Genomic DNA, 20,744 nt, shown 5'->3' with positions numbered 1-20,744 from the left:
AGCGAGAGTCTGCCATCCCATAGTTTGAGGGCCTTTTGACTAACATCCTGGAGAGAAGCACAGTGTGGACACATGGACAGGCCATCTGTCCACACACAATCTCACACATGCGTAGGTCATGGCAAAACATGATTCTGGGGGAGCAAACTCTGCATTATCCACCATAGGCTACAATAGATTCATCTTCATTTCCAAATACCTCAAAAATAGACCTTGATATCCGTGACCTTGGGATTGTGATCACGCAATGGCTAGATTTTATTAAAGCAGATAAGAAAAGGAGAGAGACTGACATGTAGAGGCATCGTGTCACACACACACACACACACACACTCTGGCTTTATGGAAAAACACCACCAAGATCATAATGCTTTAGCTTAGCTGTGATTGGCAGACGCAATTAGCTCAGCATTGTTGCCATACAGTCAGACTTTGGTCGTGTGCTCTTTCCTCCCCAGCCTTGCTTCTTTCTTTTCTTTCTCCTTTTTTTTAAGTTGATCCCAAAGTTTAGAGCCTGGGTGGATTATCCCCTCACAAGGCCACTGACCCTTCATGTGACCCCACTTTAGGAGAATTTGGATTTTGCTTTAGCACTGCGGCTGTTGGAGTTATATTTAAAAACAGCTTTTAAATAACTGAATGTGATTCACTGAGCTCTTATGATGGAATGGCATGAGTGTATATATACGATTAGCTTTGCAGTTGTGATTGAAACTGCGCATGCGCAAGATCAACGAGACGAACGCAATCAAAACATGAGACTTATTCAAAAATGGATGAGATTCAAAGCGTTAATTGGTGTTAATTTGTATTTTTAACCCTCAACTGATTGTTTAATATTCAATTAAACAAATATAAATTATTAATGACCTTTTTCAGATGTTTAATCTTGTTCAAACCGCTGCTGAGGCAACCTGGAAGCGAGCACCCGCGGTCACGCGATAAATGTTACTTTTCTCATCGCTGGTAGTTTTCATTGAGTTTCGCAGTCGTTTGTGATTAACTATATGAGGTTTTACAGAAATCATTTTGAGATTTGCGTTTTTGCCCCATATTTATACCAACTCTACAACTGTCTTTAGCTTGACGAAATATATATGTATTTTAAATAAGTATTGAGCTTTATGTGCCATCTGGTGGCGTCATGTAAACTCTCATTACTAAGCAACATAATTGCAGCCCAATGGTGCGATGTGCGCGACACCGAGCGCTGGTGAAGTGCGCGTGTGCGTGTCTCTTTAAGAAACACCCCTGTTGCATGAGAGTCTGGTGGTTTTCCACTCTCTCCGTTATTACATGCGCTCCCATATAAGACACAAGTCGGGGGGGAGAGGCGGAAAGATTATTTGCCTTGCTTTGTAGCCTCACCACAAGAAGACAAAAGAACAAGAGACGGACTTGAGCAATAAACGGCATTTTCAGGTGAGTGACACCTTGCATCCTTCAGGTCAGCGGTGCCTGATGTGTATGTTTAAGCTTATATGTATTGTTATTTGTGCATTTTATTAATGTTTTAGGCGGATACCTGGTCATTTCTTTTACTAAAATGCTCACAAACACACACTAAATCATTCCGGCTTTCATCACAGCACACCTTTATTGTCTACCTATTTGAATAAACACATGCAGGCTATTTATTTTGTGTCTAAGAACTATAAATAATAAACAAATAAATGATATTGGCTCTGTAAACATATCATTTAACGAATGCGTTTCTTGTATCAAAATCTTGCTGCGCGTAAGTGTGCTCTCAGGCTTTTTGCATTAAATATTAAATGCAATCAATTTATTTTAGAAGCGCCATAATTAAAGAGGATTTCAAAGTGGTTAACAGCTCCAAAACAGCTCAGGAACATCTTACTCATAGCGCGTGTGCTTGAACGGGTCAATAAAATGTAGGTTAATGTGAATTTATCTTGCACGGCTCGTCCGTGTAAACACAGTGACACCGCTGGAGACAGACCTGTCATGTGGGCTCATGTAACACCGGCACGCGCGCACACACGCAATGTAGGTTATTGGGACACAGCCAAGATTTGAACTTGTTATCATGCATGCATTGTGTGGTGGATGTAAAAACTGTAGCTGATGGAAATGCATTAGAGATGTGAAAGGTTTACAAATGCATGAGAGCAGGATATGTGAGGCGTGTCCGCGCGCGCGCTGCCTTTCATTTTGTGGCTCGTGCAAGGTCTGTGTTGTTCGTCAATCTTCTGAAACTAGTTTAGGGGCTTGTATAATTCATTCCGTGGCTGGGGTTTCCAAATTAAACACGCATCAAAATGTAATTTCATCAGGAGCGCTTGCTGGAGAATTAGGGCAGCAGAATATTTTTTTTTTTCAGATTTAATTTGGACTCCAGACAGATTTAGTTTTATAATGCACGAGATGACATTGCAGAAACAGTGCCTAACATTGCACCTTGGTACAATTTGTTTTAGCAAAATGCTGTAATATCATTGCAATAATTGATTTATGGTGACATGGTGGCACAGTGGTTAGCACTGTTGCCTCATAGCAAGAAGGTTGCTGGTTTGAGTCCCCGCTGGGCCAGTTGGCATTATGTATTCTATAGTCTTTGATGATGCTCAGTTTTATTTTCATTGGTTGTTTTGCTTGGTAGGTCCTCGAAAATGTTGTCACCATTTGCTCACATTCAAGTGGTTCAAAACTTTAACTTTAATCTGTTGAACACAAAATAAGAAATTCTGAGTTATTTTCTGAAGGAATTGACCTAAAGGTGCAGTAGGTGGTCTGCCAAAATGCTAACCGTTAGCATAATAGCATTGACAACACAGTCCCTGCCGTCCAAAGCCATTCCTCTTGAAATCACAAAAACGCACTATAGATGACAGTAGACAACCCACTAGATCATGTCATTTGCCATTTAGAAAACTTTATAGTACTTTACTACAATTCCGAACAAAAAACGGTATTATATCCAGCACATTTTCAGTTGTGTAGCAAGTAAAACTTGTCATAATGTGCAATATTTCATGCATGCAAGGATCGCTGGTCTCAATTTCTCACGTACTTTGTCATAAAGCGATTACTGTATGCTTAGTGGTTGGCTGGCTTTGTGCAGGAATTACACTTATTACTAAGTCATACTGACATGCTATTTCAGACTGAATATTCAGAGTAGCATGGTGGACGATATAGGGAGCGTGTCACAGGCTGTCATTGTTCAAAAATGAACCAATGTGAATATAAAAGCAACTTCAGCTCAGTAAAGCGTGCTAGGTGGATTAGCGCTATTTACTGATGTTTTGTTATTAAACTAGATAAAAATCGACATTATTGATGCTGTAAAAGGGTCCCTTATGAAACTGAAAATAGTCACATCAAGCTTTCGCTGGAAGATTTCAGTGGCTGAACAACACTTCTGTGCATATAACCCATTCAGTGTTTCCTCTAGGATTTTTTCCAGCTGTGGCGGCAGACTCTGTTGGGTCTTTTACACTGATCTACCTGTGATGTTATTTCATTGACAAATGTCATCAGCGCAGAATTACAAGTCGAGATCGCATGCATGTAATACGAGCATGTGAATCTCTGTGCTCATGCGATTTCCTCTGTTCGTGCACAAAGCTTCTTGTGCGCCCTCAAAAATACGCTGCTCAAGTGCAGATTTTCTTGTGTGCTCTCAAATAAACGCTGCTGAAGTGTGATTTAGTCCGTTTATGTCACAAGTATGTCTCCAACATTTATTAGATTTGCTAGGAATATTTATGAATGTCTCCAATAGACCTACAGAGTGGCAACAATGCGTCCTGAAGTTAAGTGAAACGGTTATAAACTCCAGCAAGATAAAGTCATTGTATGCAGAGCCATGGACCTTTATCTATAAATAAAATAAAATAATAGAAACTGTGTTCATCATAAGCGAAAGCTACGCCGTGTTTGCTGGCCTCACGCATCACTCACCGTTCAGTCAGTCAGTCAGTCAGTCAGTCAGCACGTAACCTTAAAGGGTTAAACAAATAATGCACAGCACTATTACGATTACAGAAATGTTGGCGCTGTTATAATTCACTTACCTTTTAAAACGTTTTGGTGCGATTATAATCTGCTATTTTAAAATAAACGGCTAAATGTTTTGAATGAGAAGCTTTAATGTAGCCGTGGCGGGATGAATTTGGGTGTGGCGCCCTGCCATGGAAGAATGAATGTAGCAGAAACCATGCCATTTGTAAAACAATACAATCTACATCAGCTTTGTGTGACTAAAATAGTTTTAAAACAGAACATTACCTGTCTAAAAGAAATACTTCAGCCATGGTGTCTTCCATCCTCCATCGTGCAAAAGTAACTCCAATATCGATTCAGCATTTCTAATGTTTTGATTCAGCATTTGTTTTTACTGCTGTCACTCTCTCATGTGCACATGAACACAGTGCACATGCACATGCAAATACCGGATCTGCGTGAAATCTACATTTGCTGACAGACAGTTTGGGCTACTTATCACAATTATGGGAATTATCGGCCCAACAAATTTTAATTGGATGAACATTTTTTAGTCTTTTGCCTTTCCCAGAATAAAAACATACATATATATATACATTTAGACCATTTACTTTAATCAGTGGAATGTGAAGAGACTTTCAACCAGCACAACAAGCGAAGTTTCATAAACTAATTTCGAGAGGAGCACGTGATATTACTGAGCACGACTGGCTGCTCATCTGTAATCAGTAATAATCCAATTAGAGTAATCCTGGTTTACTATAAATGGATCATTTTCTCCCTACTGCTCTATCTTTGTTTTGGAAGAATCCCCCCTTCCACCCCATCTCCTCATTTTCCTCCCTTTTCTAAAGGGGGAGCTCTCGAGACCTACCTGATCTCGGATCTCCTGATATGCTTATTGACTGGGCGGGAGCCCTGGGCTCAAATATCTCCGAGGTCAGGGTTCTCTCCCGCAACAGCATTCCAAACCTGCTATAAATGCTAAGAATATCTAAGTGGGAACTCTTGAAAACATGTTTCTGAAGACAATCACCTACTGCATCTTTAACTATAGTAGGAACAAATACTATTGAAGTCAAAGGCAATTTTTTTTTAGTATTCCTGAGTATATCTTCTTTTGTGTTCACCAGAAAAAAGAAACTCAAACAAGTTTGGAACAAGTGAAGGGTGAGTAAATGATTGCAGAATTTTCACTTTTGGTTAACCAAACTTTTCATTTTGGGGATTTTGGCCGTGTAGATATTTTTTAACTCTCAAAGTGTCTAGATTTTTATGAATCCTCAATGAAAACAGTTTCAAAATCTTCTTTATTGTCGTACTAAAAAAATAGACCCCCACACCATGGATAAATCAACAGCAAACTTTCATTTTTGGTTGAACTATTCCTTTAATATTGTTTCATATTTGATGGTTTGTGTAATTTATAACACATTCAGAGCAAATCTGTTTAATTCATAACACATTGAGAGCTTTCAAACACAACTGAGTATCCAGAAGGTTAAGCTGGATCTGCCTGTTGTTGTGGGCTTCAGATATGTTGTTTTATACCTCTCTGATTATGTCATTGATTGATTAAACATGCATTCAGATAGCTTTTGTTAAGCTATTACATGAAGGCTAATGAGAGGGCCAGATAAACTGGGGTCAAGGTTGAAAACGGTTGATAGTGGTTGAGATAAACTGAGGCTGCTTTATTTCTGTTCTCATGGCCAAACCAACATTGGCACACAAAGGGCATCTGACTATTTGAGTTTGGCAGTGAGCTTTACCTGCACTCTTTTGCACCAGTTGTTGGTGCTTAAAGGTCTAGTTTACCATAAGTGAAGTTTATTTATAAGCTAATTTCCAGAGGATCACATGCTTATGATTGACACGGCTGGCCCAGAGTCAAGCTAATGTACGAACCACCAATTAGTCCATTCCTAACTTAGTATAAATAACCAAAACATCTTACCTTTAGTCATCTCCGTCTTGAAGAAACCTACCTTCCACCCCATCTCCTCCTCTTTTTTCCTCTATAGGGCAGCCTCCGGTTCGGGTCCTACCCGGCCACAGTCCAAAACTTGAGACATAAGTAAATTGACTAAACCAAATCAGCACCACAGTGAAATTCCTCCAGCAACACACCCTCATAGCAATCCTTAAGCAGCAGGGGGGGGGGGGGGGGGGGGCGTTCTCGAGATCTACCTGAGCTCAAACTCCCCTCTCGCCCTGCAAACGGGAGGGAGCCCCAGGCTCGAGGATCCCATGAGCCCAGGGCTCTCTCCCGGGACAGCATGCCAAACTAGCTTATTACAATCATCAGCTAAGTATGAACTCTCCCTCATGTGGTTTTCAATATTTATGAGTTTCTTTCTTCTGTTATTTTTAAGAATGTTGTTTTCTGGGACCTACAGACATAGTAGAAAAAAAAATTACATTTAGTCATATAGCCACTAATGAATGAGGAGGCATTCAGTCATGAAGGGGCAATACAAAACATGAAGTGCTACTTGTATAAAGAAACTGTATGAAAGGGGGATTGACACGGCTGGCCCAGAGTCAAGCTAATGTACAAACCACTAATTAGTCCATTCCTAACTTATTATAAATAACCAAAACATCTTACCTTTAGTCATCTCCGTCTTGGAGAAACCCTCCTTCCACCCCATCTCCTCCTCTTTTTTTCCTCTTTAGGGCAGCCTCCGGTTCGGGTCCTACCCTAACCTATTATGCCTTTTTTACAAGATGAAAAATAAATCACTGATGTGCCTAGAGCAGGGCTATTCAATTAGCCCCGAGGCAATTTGTTCCGGCCCTCCAAATACTGTGACCAAGACATCAAAAATAAATTTAGTCTAGTCAAAACCCGGCCGCTATAGTTATGAAGTGACGTGAGTCTGTTCAATACAGCACGAGCTGCAGTTAAAGGCTGCGCAGTGAGTGAGTCTCCTGACATTAAGCGAGTGGTGTGGGCAGCCGAAAACATTTGGATATGTTTGTAGAAAGGCCTTTTGTACATTGCACTGATATCATTAATAGGGATGCAATGATTAGCTGATTTCACTATTGACCACGCTTAAATTCATTACGGTTAATTAATTGTAAAAGCTTTTCAACGCCCCGTTTCTGTTGCACGGAACAAAACTGCTGCAACTAAACAAAGTTATGCCAACTGTGTGCTAGTTTAAAGTTCCGGGCTTATACCGAGGCTAATATGCACACACATTGGATTAACTATAGCAGTAGGCTGTTCACATATTGCGTCTTTACCGCACACAAGTTCATTATTTCCAATGGAGACATGCGCATATTGGGAGCGGTGCATGCACAGCTCGCAAGCAGAATGACACACTCACGCCCTCCAGGCGCACACAGTAGAAAACATCTCATGCTGTAGCTGTGAGAGTTGTGCGTGGCTTTCAGTGCAATGGAAACAAAATATACGTTAAACGAATTATTACAAATTATTCAAATGTTTATGTGTGTATGGACGCAGATAATAACAACAGTTCCTATAAATTCTGCTAATATATATTTAATTCTAGCTAATATATAGGTTATATTAACATTAGAAAAATACTATTTATTTTTATTTATTCATTCATTGTTCTGTAATTTATTTTCATTGTAAAATTGTCACTCATGTTTAAATCAAAAACTTTTTCATTTATTTTTGAGTTCAATGAGAGAAATGGACTATTGTTTGTGTTTTTATTAATATTTTGTGCCGTATTATTTGATTACTGAGCAGCAAGAAACAACACTTTAAAATATAAGCAGTTTTCTTGTGATTTTTTTTCCTAAACTGGTAGTGTTTTGAATTTAATAAATGCATAATAATGGTGATAACTGTGAAACCGTGATTCTTCCTCAGACTATATAATCGTACAACCAAAATCTATAAGTGTTACGCAATAACTAATTGTTACGCAGTTTAAAACATAACTTATGAATGTGTTTGAATGTAGAAGAGGCCTACTTAAGCAATACACTGATTTTGTTGTGCTTCGAAATACAACATTTGAATATGTTTGTAAAAAAAGCCACACTGTACAATTCAGTGATGTTATGGAGTTTCAAAATACAATATATTAACATTTTAATGTTGAAAAATACAACATGGCTGTCTTAGGGAGCAAAAATACAGCATATGGGCTCTTATATTGCTGTTGTGTCATCACTTGCGAGCCATATCTCTCTGGTCCCTCACTTGGGATGCTGTCCATGAACTGGCCCCATGACAAACTAATTGAATAGCCCTGGCCTAGAGTGCGTATGTGAAGTTTCAGCTCAAAATACAACACAGATAATGTTTTATAACTCTATGAAATTGACCATTTTAGGCTTTTATTTAAATTGTGCTGTTTTGGTCACTGTGCTTTAAATTCAAATGAGGTTTTGCTCCCAGCCCACTTTTCAAAAGAGGGCGGAGATACAAACACCTATGTCAACATCGTGATTTATTCTTCATAAATGTTTATTTTATTTTTCTACAATCTCAATCAAACATTTGCCCAGACGTTTAACATAAAGTGAGAAAAATAATCATATATGAATGAGTATATATTTAAGTGCATACTTTAAAATGTTAAAAAGAGAGCTTTTCGTGTGGTCAATGTTACCTATTTAAATATATCATGATAATATATATCCTGAGATGGTTTTTTTTCCAAATATTTCCCAAATGATGTTTAACAGAGCAAGGAATTTTTCACAGTATTTCTTATAATATTTTTTCTTCTGGAGAAAGTCCTATTTGTTTTATTTTGGCTAGAATAAAAGCAGTTTTAATTGATTTTCTTTATCATGATATGAGATTATTATCATATTGCTCAGCTCTAATGTGTGTAACGGCAATTGTCACATCGCAGAATGGTTAAAGTTGATAGTTGATGACGATAATGAACAAAAATTATCGTTGGTCAGAAGCCATCGTTCAGAACACACTGGGTCACTGCAAAGTTTAACCATAGTGAAAGTTTAACATTTATTTATTAGGCCTGTGTGAGCATTTCAAGTAAGATTAATCCAATCTGGCACAAAAAAAAATCATTCATTTATTCATTGCCCTTTGACTTAGTCCCTCATTTATGAGTGGTCACCACAGTATAATGAACCGCCAAGTATTCTGGCATATGTTTTATGCAGCGGACACTCTCTTCCAGCTGCACCCCAGTATTGGGAAATACCCATACACACTCATTCACACACACATTCATACATTATGGCCAATTTAGTTTATTAAATTCACCTATAGCGCATGTCTTTGGACTGTGGGGGAAACCGGAGCACCCGGAGGAAACCCATGCCAACACGGGGAGAACATGCAAACTCCACACAGAAATGCTAACTGAGCCAGCCGGGACTCAAACCAATGACCTTCTTGCTGTGAGGCAACAGTGACAACCACTGAGCCACCATGCCGCCCCTGCTTGAGTATAGATGCTTGAAAAATCTTGTTTAGCCTCTGACACTTTTAAGACGCACCAACACACTAAAAAAAAAAACAATTCATTGGATTTACTCAGTTCTTTTAAGGTAATGGCTGCAAACAATTTATATGAGCTGAATTTAATCAAACAAATTCAATTTAGTAAGGTTCAACTTCATTTGTTTGTTTAAATTCAGCTCATATAAAATGTTTGCAACAATTTTCAGTGAATAGTTTTTTTCAGTGTGCTTTATGCAGTAAATAAATGTGACTTTTTTTGTTTGTGTAACTCCAGTACAGCATGAGACTAGGAAAAAACTAACATGTCCTCAAATGAATATTTTCAACTCAACTTTGCATGATGCAGATGATATAATCAGTAATAAAACAGACAGTCCTTTTAAGAGAACAGCATGAACTTCAGTATGGCAAAGTTTAATCCCCTAAAATGACTTTTTTTTCCAAATTGAGAAATACAAACATTTCACTAGTAAACTATTAAAAATGTATGTTCAAAATGTAACCGTGTATAACCTGCCCTATCTCAGTTTCATCAGAATTACTCATAATTCTACAGTAAGTCAGTATGTGCTTAGATGACCCTAAGATGCCCCCTTGAAAGTCAAGTTACTCCATTTTATTTTCTATATAGCACCAGATCATCACAACAGAAGTCATTTAAGGTTCTGTTGGAATAATTCTATGTGCGTTAATAAAAAAGGCCAGGAGAGGTTTTTCGTCAATGTCAAAATCTTAGTAATTTATTGGACACAGGAGAATAATTCGACTCACAGAATTCTGTTGTCCTCAATGCAATGCAAGAGTTACTTTCAGGGATGCGCAACAAATTTCAATTCCTGATTTGCACTTTTATACGTAGCTGAGTTTAGTGGAATTCGTCACTTGTCAATCATTCTCCAGTCCTCCATTGGCCACACCCATACATACATCCTCTTCTACTGATTCTCTGCACAACGTCAAAGGCTGCATTTACACTGCATGATTCAAGTGACTCAATTCGATTTTTTTTCTCCCATGTGGCACAGATCGGATATGACCCATGTACATGTAAACAAGAAAAATCACATGGATTCCGATTTACTCAAATCTGATTCAGGCCTTGTTCATATGTGGAAATTCATCCGATATGAATCGGATCTGTGTCCTTTTGTCTGCAGTGTAGATCAGATTTTCACCTGTTAATGTAAGTCGCGCATCATTAAAAACCATAGCGAATGACGTCAAGTCTGACACTTTCATTTCAGAAAAGACTTCAGCAGAATCCCAAATCTTAAATCTCATACACGAGGACTAAAAAAGCCTTTATATTGTCACGTAGTACAAGTATTTAAGCATGTTAACAAGAGAGAGAGAGAGCACAAAACCCACCACGTAACCAATATAACCTAATATAAAACTACCGCATACAGTTGTAGTCAGAATTATTAGCACCCTGAATTATTAGCCGCTCAGTTTATTTTTTCCCCCGTTTTCTGTTTGAGAGAGCAGATTTTTTAAACACATTTCTAAACATAATAGTTTTAATAATTCATCTCTAATAACTGATTTATTTCATCTTTGCCATGATGACAGTAAATAATATTTGACTAGATATTTTTCAAGACACTTCTGTACAGCTTAAAGTGACATTTAAAGGCTTAACTAGGTTAACTAGGTTAACTAGGCAGGATAGGGTAATTAGGCAAGTTATTGTATAATGATGGTTTGTTCTGTAGACTAATCGAAAAAATATATAGCTTAAAGAGGCTAATAATTTTGATTATTTTCTATAATTTAAAGGGGCTAATAATTTAGAAAAATTAAAAATTGCTTTTGTTCTAGCCGAAATAAAACAAATAAGACTTTCTCCAGAAGAAAAAAATGTTATCAGACATACTGTAAAAATTTCCTTGCTCTGTTAAACATCATATGGGAAATATATATTTAAAAAAAATTCAAAGGGGGGCAATTAATTCTGACTTCAACTGTACATCACGTACAGAAATCATGCCATGGACATTACATTAAGATGCCTACTGGTTTTAAAAAAGGCCAAAAGATGGCCAAATGAGAACTTTTGTGTCATAAACTATTGCAAAACAACGTGTCAAAAAGATTTTTAAAAAATGAAACCCTGCAAACAGCTTAATTACAGGAACTGAGAAAAGGGCGCTCTTTTATTATCAGGTGTCAGTCAGCGCCTGCTCTTTTTTCCTGGTCATTGCACCTTTGCTGTGTGCTGTGTAAATGCAGACAATCAGATACGAGTCACTTTTAAAAGATGATGTAAGCTGGTCAACAAAAAAGTCAGATATAGTCACAAAATCGAAATTGACCGTCAAGATCGGCAATGTACAAGCAGCCAAAAAGACTTCTCAACTGCAAATATTCTGTGCTCACAGGAAGTTTCGCTGCAGAGCTCAAGTTAATTTTAGACAATCAGCTTCATCTACTTCTGCAAAAATGCTTCATTAGTATGCAAAACATATCACACTCAACAGTAGAAGTTCAGTTAATATATCACCTTTAAATAAAACAAAAACAATTCTTTATTGAAAAGAAAAACAGACAAAATAATAATAAATATATATTATTTTTGACAACAGTTCCTTTTCTACAGAACACCTCTATACTTTGCTCTTTCATTAAACAAACAAGTAAAATAAGTATCTTATTTATATGATAAAGTCACGCAAAGCAGATGTAGATTGTGTTGTTATGAATGGGTTATATGCACAGAAGTGTTGTTCAGCCACTGAAATCTTCCAGCGAAAGATTGATGTGAATATTTTCACTTTCATAAGGGACCTTTTACAGCATTGATAATGTCGACTTTACTTTAGTTGAACAACAAAACATCAGTAAATAGCGCTAATCCACCTAGCCTGCTTTACTGAGCTGAAGTTGCTTTTATATTCACATTGGTTCATTTTTGAACAATGACAGCCTGTGACACGCTCCCTATATTGTCCACTATGCTCTGAATATTCGGTCTGAAATAGCATGTCAGTATGACTTAGTAATAAGTGTAATTCCTGCACAACGCCGACCAACCACTAAGCAGAGTCGCTTTAGGACAGCGTGTTTAGAGAGGGAGACCAAATATCCTTGGATGCATGAAATATGGCACATTATGACAAGTTTTACTTGCTACACAACTGAAAACGTGCTGGATATAATACCGTTTTTATTTGGGAATTGTAGTATTATAAAGTACTATAAAGCTTTCTAACTGGTGAATGACAGGATCTAGTGGGTTGTCTAATGTCATCTACAGTGCTGGTCATGATATCAGGAGGCGTGGCTTTGGATGGCAGGGGAGGGACTGTGTTTTCAAAGCTAACGTTAGCATTTTGCCAGATCACCTACCTAAAGTTAAAATGATTGACAACCTGATCAGTGCACTGCTGCTCCCAATAATCTGTTTTTATCTGTCACAAATATTGATGTTTGATTTGAGTTGAATATGAATCACTTTGAAGAGATTTTGTATGAAGCAGGTATGCCTGTACTGACATCTTTATGATCTGTCCATACGTGATCATTATAGAGATTACCAGATGAACAATAATTATTGGCTAGAAATTGCAACAGCCGTGGAAAAGGAGGAAAGATTTTTGTAAAAGTTTGGAAAAACTTGAGGGATAAGTTTGTTAAAACAAAAAAAGAGGCAATGCAAAAGTGGACCCAGGTGGTTTTAATATTACAGAATATGATTTTCCACCATTCATAGGTTTTACACTGATGTATATATTACAATTTTGAATTTAAAACAATTTACAAGTAACAAACTAAAATGAAGTAACAAATTATTTCTTTGATAACTGGAAAGGAATATATGATAGTACAATATACTGATGGCCTGTTTTTCTAGGCTTTATTGGTGATAATGGTTGGGAATGTTGGACCATTATAGCCTTTTTAGCTTATAAGTAGAGGACAGAAACTAACCAGACAGTAATGTGTGAATTGTGGAGTAGGCAAAACAAAACATCAGTATTTTTAGTAAGTGTTCTTTTTTTTGTTGCTTTTATTCTTTCCATAATAAAAAATATAATTGTAAAGCAACCCATGCTCTGTTGTCATTATTATTTTAATAAACTTTAATAGGTAAAACTGTCAGAGATATGAACAAAAGCAAGTGATGTATCCAAGTTTGACAAAAGAAAAATCTTGAATGGTTATAAAAATCCTTATAATCATTAAAATAATTTATACAAATAATAAAAAATAATTAGTTTGAATACATTTATTTTACCACTAATTTTGTGATTTAGCATTTGTGATGTAAGTCTTAAATTTAATACTTAATGGTCTTAAAAAGGTCTTAAACCCTGCAGAAACTCTGTAATAACTCATCTCTAATAACTGATTTATTTTATCTTTGCAATGATGACAGTAAAAAATATTTTACTAGATATTTTTCAAGATACTAGTATTCAGCTTAAAGTGCCATTTAAAGGCTTAACTAGGTTAATTAGTCTACAGAAAAAAACATCGTTATCCAATGATTTGCCTATCAAAAAAAAAATTTGCCTAAAGGGGCTAATGATTTTGACCTTAATATGGTTTTTAAAAAAATTTAAACTGCTTTTGTTCTAGTCGAAATAAAACAAATAAGACTTTCTCCAGAAGAAAAAATATTATCAGACATACTGTGAAAATTTTCTTGCTCTGTTAAACATCATTTGGGAAATATAAAAATAAAAAAAATTCAAGGGGGGCGAATAATTCTGACTTCAACTGTACATCACGTACAGAAATCATGCCATGGACATTACATTAAGATGCCTACTGGTTTTAAAAAAAAAGGCCAAAAGATGGCCAAATGAGAACTTTTCTGTCATAAACTACTGCAAAACAACGTGTCAAAAAGAATTTAAAAAAAAATGAAATCCTGTGAACAGATTAATTACAGGAACTGAGAAAAGGGCGCTCTTTTATTATCAGCTGTCAGTCAGTGCCCGCTCTTTTTTTCCTGGTCATTGCATGTTTGCTGTGTGCTGTGTAAATGCATACAATCAGATACGAGTCACTTTTAAAAGATGATGTAAGCTGGTCAACAAAAAATAGAGGACAGAAACTAACCAGACAGTAATGTGTGAATTGTGGAGTAGGCAAAACAAAACATCCGTATTTTTAGTGAGTGTACTTTTTTTTTTTTTTTTGCTTTTATTCTTTCCATAATAAAAAATATAATTGTAAAGCAACCCATGTTCTGTTGTCATTATTATTTTAATAAACTTTAATAGGTAAAACTGTCAGAGATATGAACAAAAGCAAGTGATGCATCCAAGTTTGACAAAAGAAAAATCTTGAATTGTTATAAAAATCCTTATAATCATGAAAATAATTTATACAAATAAGGCAGGTTAGGGTAATTAGGCAAGTCATTGTATATCGATGGTTTGTTCCGTAGACAATTGAAAAACAAATATTGCTCAAGGGGGCTAATAATATTGACCTTAAAATAGTGTTTAAAAAAATTAAAAACTGCTTTTATTCTAGCCGAAATAAAACAAGTAAGACTTTCTCCAGAAGAAAAAATATTATAGGAAATACTGTGAAAAATTCTTTGCTCATTTAAACATCATTTGGTACATTTTTAAAAACAGGAGGGCTAATAATTTTGACTTTAGTGTATACACAAATACCACACCACACAAACACACAGAGGAAGGGCTGTGGCCAAGTAGGACAGGTGTAATGAAGTGAGCAGGTTTATGATGTCAGAGTGAGCGGATCAGGATATCAGGCTGGAGGAAGAAGCCCGACTCTCATTTCACAGCTCAGCTCTTAAGTCTGATTAAAGTCCGGCCATCACACGCTGCACAGTCAGCTAACAGGGAAACATTCTCAAAGCTTCAGTTCTCTTAAGCCCGGCTCACACTGTGCGATTTTTACTAATCCTAAAGGACTGGAGCTTGTCAGACTGCATGAATATGATCCCCATGGATGCCAGATCTGAGCTGTCATAATATCAGACTGAATGACAATGAAGACTCGCCAAATACAGACACAGGCAAGAAAACTCACCCGGACTTTTACTATGCTGCATTCTGAAATTATAGGGAATGAAGTCTCATGCATTGCTCAGGTGTGATTATTTTCACAGACTTCAACAGAGTGTAAAAATCTTGATGGTTCTGTGGGCCTCGTCTATCAAATCGTGATATTCGATTTGTATTTTCTATTGGATTTAAGTCAGGTGATTGGTTGGGCCATTCTACAGCTTGATTTTCTTTCTCTGAAAGCATTTGAGAGTTTCCTTGGCTGTGTTTTGGATCATTGTCTTGCTGAAATGTCCATCCTGGTTTCATCTTTATCATCTTGCTAATGTAGATGTTAGACTGAAACAGCTGATATTAATTTACAATGAGGAAGGGCAGAGTGTTGCTGAAGAACTACGGAGAGATTTCAGCTGCTGTCTGGGCTTTCACTGCCTTTCTACACCTCCCTTTCTTCATGTGTTCAATACTTTTCCTGTGTCATTTTATTTTATTACACATAACTAAATTTGAAGACTAATTAGTTTTGTTTTCTTTGCATGTATGGATTTCAGTGGTTGTGACCAACATCCGGGGAAGTTTAGAAATCTGTTTTCTGAGAAAAATGCTGACGTGTTCAATACTTATTTTCCCCGCTGTATATATGTACTGATATAACACAAAATTAAAAATCAATAAACCTCTAAATGTATGTTCATGTTGAAGTAAACAGTACATTCCTTCTAGTGCTGGAACTCAGTCACTTGTTTTCATTAACTCCTTCAAATGGACTATATTCTTGAGCTTATGTAGGGAATAGTGAATAAGGGTATAGGCGGTGATTTTGGACACAGCAAGAGTGATTTCAAAAATGTTCAAAACCTAATTTTTGTTTGGAAACTAAGGTGTTTCGGTTTAGACAGACTAAAACACAAACGTTTGAAAATGGAGGCACTGTGAAGTGAATGTGTGAAAATGTGAAGCATTTAAAATTGTAGCTTTTGCATTCTACATATAGCACAGTAGGGCGGCATGGTGGCTCAGTGATTAGTTAGCACTGTCGCCTCACAGCAAGAAGGTTGCTGGTTTGAGCCTCGGCTAGGCCAGTTGGCATTTCTGTGTGGAGTTTGCATGTTCTTCCCGTGTAGCCCTGGGCTTTCTCCGGTTGCTCCGATTTCAGTCCAAAAACATGCGCTATAGGTGAATTGGGTAAACTAAATTGCCCGTAGTGTATGTGTGTGTGTGAATGCAAGAGTGTATGGGTGTTTCCAAGTATTGGGTTGCAGCCGGAAGGGCATCCGCTGCGTAAAACATATGCTGGAATAGCTGGTGGTTCATTCTGCTGTGGTGAGCCCTGATAAATAAGGGACAAAGCCGAAGAAAAATTAATATAACACAGTTATATAATTTAGTTTTATACATTTAGATTGAGGCTATTCAAATGATTTCTAGAAATGTGTTGCTTGAGCTTTGAACAACTGAGATTTGCCTTTAGCTTCTTGATGGGTTTTATATAACAGTTTGTTCTTTGCACAATCTCAGCGGATGCCATTTTATAGCTCAAACTTTCTGTTTACTTGTTTTGAGACTTATTCTTTCCTCGTGGGTCTTAATAAAGGATTTCTCGCTCAACTGCACTCATACACACTGACATTTATGATACTAGTTTGGGGTTGAAAAGATTTGGTGTTCTTGAATTAAGTCTTTTGTGCTCACCAAGGTTTTCATTTTTGATTTAAGATACAAACATATAAATAAAATGTGAAAGCTGTAATGCGCTGAAATATTAAATATCCATTCCATGAGTCAAAGATGCAAAAGTGTTTAAGCACAAAGCAATAAAAGTTTAATACAGCTTTAAATGTATTTTCCCTTTATATGTCCTGATGCCAAGCAAAATAAATAAGCATGATTAAAAAAAAACAAGAGAGAGAGAGTAAAATCTCATCCAATATGACAGTAGCTTATATCTTATATTATAAGATGCACAAAAAAAAACACCGTCTGAAATGTTCCTAAGGATATGACGTTTTTCTCAGCCTCCAGTGTTTATTTTCAAGTATTTCACTTTAAAGGGGTGGTCTACTGCGATATCATATTGAAACTTTAGTTGATGTGTAATGTAGCTGTGTGAACATAAGCAACATCTCTAAATGTAAAATGCTCAAAGTTCAATGCAAAAATAATAATAATAATAATAATAATAATAATAATAATAATAATAATAATAATAATAATAATAATAATAATAATGGGCAACGCAGTGGCGCAGTAGGTAGGTAGGTAGTGTTGGCGTTTCTGTGTGGAGTTTGCATGTTTTCCCTGCATTCACGTGGGTTTCCCCCGGGTGCTCCGGTTTACCCCACAAGACATGTGGTACAGGTGAATTGGGTAAGCTAAATTGTCCGTAGTGTATGAGTGTGAATGAGTGTGTGTGGTTGTTTTCAGAGATGGGTTGTGGCTGGAATGGCATGCGCTGCGTAAAAACGTGCTGGATAAGTTGGCGGTTCATTCCACTGTGGCGACCACGGATTAATAAAGGGACTAAGCTGAAAAGAAAATGAATGAATAATAATAATAATAATAATTCCTTACATTTATATAGCATTTTTCTGGGCACTCAAAGCACTTTACACATAGGGGGAATCTCCTCATCCACCACCAATGTGCAGCATCCACCTGGATGACACGATAGCAGCCATTTTGTGCCAGACCGCACACCACACACCAGCTGATTGGTGGAGAGAAGACAGAGTGATGAAGCCAATTATGATATGGGGAGGGTTAGGAGGCATTGATGGACAGAAGCCAGTGGGCAGATTTGGCCAGGATGCCGGGGTTAAACCCCTACTCTTTTTCGAAGGACATCCTGGGATTTTTTAATGACCACAGAGAGTCAGGACCTCAGTTTAACGTCTCATCCTAAAGACAGGATGGCAAAGGGAGAGATTGGCTTAGAGTTAGTTTGGGGACTACAAAAAAATACATCCTGGTTAAGGACATCACAAGGGCTTTCGCTTGCATGCATTTACCATGCTCAAACACCATGCCTAGCATTGAAGCGTGGCCAGAGGTGCTATAATGTTATAGCAGAGAAAGCTAAAATGCCGTCCGAACGTTGCTATTTCCACAGAGCTTCTTCTGTTTCTGTATTTGGGCTTGCAAAGGACATACACAAAGAGAGAAGTGCTAACAGTTTAATTTTAATTATGTTCCAAAGGATTATAATATATATATATATATATATATATATATATATATATATATATATATATATATATATATATATATATATATATATATATATATATATATATATATATATATATATAGCTAGCATTTGACAACAGAGAACTTTCAGAATCTCAGTTCAGTGCTGGATTCGGCTAAAAACTCTTCAAAAACCAGGAAGCGTCACTCATACACTATGGCCAATTTATTTCATTCAATTCCCCTATAGCGCATGTTTTTGGACTGTGGGGGAAACCGGAGCACCCGGAGGAAACCCACGCCAACATGGGGAGAACATGCAAACTCCACACAGAAATGCCAACTGGCCCAGCCAAACCAGCGACCCTCTTGCTGTGAGGTGGCAGTGCTAACGATTGAGCCACCGTGCTGCCCATATTTTGAACATTAGATACGAGATCCAACCATTCAGATTTTGTAGGGGTTTGTCAGTTGTCAGAGAAGTTTATTCCATCACCAACAATATGTTGTATTACTTGTATTACATCCTGCCAGTATAACTGGATGGCTGGATGACTCCAAATATGTGAAAATTATCTGCTAAAAGTGTTCCCATGCACATTTCCTCCAGCACTGTCTCTTCAGAAATATCATTACTGCCATTTTCGATCATATTAATGCTACCTTGCTGAACAAAATCAGTAATTTCTTACTTTTGATCAGTGATGCGTGTATTTCTCAAAACATTTCTCTCTCTCTTATACTCAGTATGGCACAGAAGGAAAAGCTGCAGTGTCTGAAGGATTTCCATAAGGACACACTGAAGCCGTCTCCCGGTAAGAGTCCCGGAACGCGTCCCGAAGACGAGGCGGAAGGAAAAGCCCCGCAGCGGGAGAAATGGGCCAGCAAGCTGGATTTCGTGCTCTCCGTGGCCGGAGGTTTTGTCGGTTTAGGAAACGTTTGGCGTTTTCCGTACCTCTGCTACAAGAATGGCGGAGGTAAGTGTTTACTTGTGTAAAATGACAACAAAACATGATTGAGGTAACACTTCTCAGCCTTTGCAGACTGTAAACAGCAGCTAATGCGACGTAAAAACAAGATCTTGTGACATTAAAGCCTATGAGCTCCTTGCAGCAAAACGTGTGTGCAAATCTGTTTCAAATCTGAAAAGCTTTAATAATGATTTAGAAAACCGTCTGATCTCTTCTGTGGGATTTATAATGGAGTTCACTATTCATTTATTGTATTTTATGCTGCTAATTCATTTTATGCTGCTAATTCATACTAATTCATTTAGTAATTTAGTATTACTTATGTTCTCTATTAGTATTTATTCAGGGCTCAACATGTATGAGTTCACCCCTCACAAATCTCTCATTTACATTAATAGTTTCTATAGGATGCTTAACAATATTAACAATATTATATTTGTGTATGTACATAAAATAGTCAGTACTGAAGACAAATCTGGAGCTTATCTAACAAAAAGGCTTACAATAACAAAATTCCAAAAAGTAGTGGCCTAAATTTAAATGCTGGGGGAATATATATATATATATATATATATATATATATATATATATATATATATATATATATATATATATATATATATATATATATATATATATATATATATATATATAATAATTTTATATATTATATATTTATATATTAATATTATATATATTATTTAAATAATTTTTATTTCTTTTTCCATCCCATTTTTCTTTTATTTTGAATTATGTGAACAAAGAAAAAACATGCCGTAGATGATCAACATAAAGCAGTGTGCATAGATATACAAGTAAAAATCAATATACAGGTTGTTAAATAATAATATTAATAATAATGCCAACAACAACAATAGTGACAGTAAAAAGGAAAAACTGTAGAATAAATGACAAAGACATAATGAAACAAATAAAAATAATAAATAAATATATTTACATGTACAAATATACACACATACATACACATAAAACTAATTTCCAAACCAAAAAAAAGCAATAAGCCAAATCTATTTAGGGATAAATAAGGATAAAAGAATAGTAAAATTCTTTAAATAAAAGAATAGTAATAGACAAATAGATTAAGACATTCAAAACTGTGCTAAAAGATGTCTACGACAAAGAAGAAAAGTTATTAGAAGCAAAACAGGGAACCATAGACAGCTACTATGA

At 36.5% G+C, this 20,744-nt stretch overlaps 1 protein-coding gene across 3 annotated transcripts in view; it reads left to right on the top strand.

Moving 5' to 3' along the window:
• Positions 1 to 1,267: 1,267 nt before the first annotated feature.
• slc6a6a (solute carrier family 6 member 6a) overlaps positions 1,268 to 20,744 on the top strand; it is a 63,634-nt gene continuing 44,157 nt past the window's right edge. For 2 of the 3 annotated variants that reach the window (XM_056464094.1, XM_056464096.1), the window contains exons 1-2: positions 1,268 to 1,422; positions 19,330 to 19,559. In XM_056464094.1, coding sequence (XP_056320069.1) covers positions 19,331 to 19,559 — 229 coding nt within the window. In that variant the 5' untranslated portion in view covers positions 1,268 to 1,422; position 19,330. Of the gene's footprint in view, positions 1,423 to 5,102; positions 5,140 to 19,329; positions 19,560 to 20,744 lie in introns of all 3 variants that reach the window. The other variant, XM_056464095.1, reaches the window with a different exon arrangement.

This window comes from Danio aesculapii, chromosome 8 (genome assembly GCF_903798145.1).
Source record: "Danio aesculapii chromosome 8, fDanAes4.1, whole genome shotgun sequence".
NCBI classification, from domain to species: domain Eukaryota; kingdom Metazoa; phylum Chordata; class Actinopteri; order Cypriniformes; family Danionidae; genus Danio; species Danio aesculapii.
The sequence above is the reverse complement of the archived record's forward strand: the minus strand, read 5'-3'. Positions and strand labels throughout refer to the sequence as shown.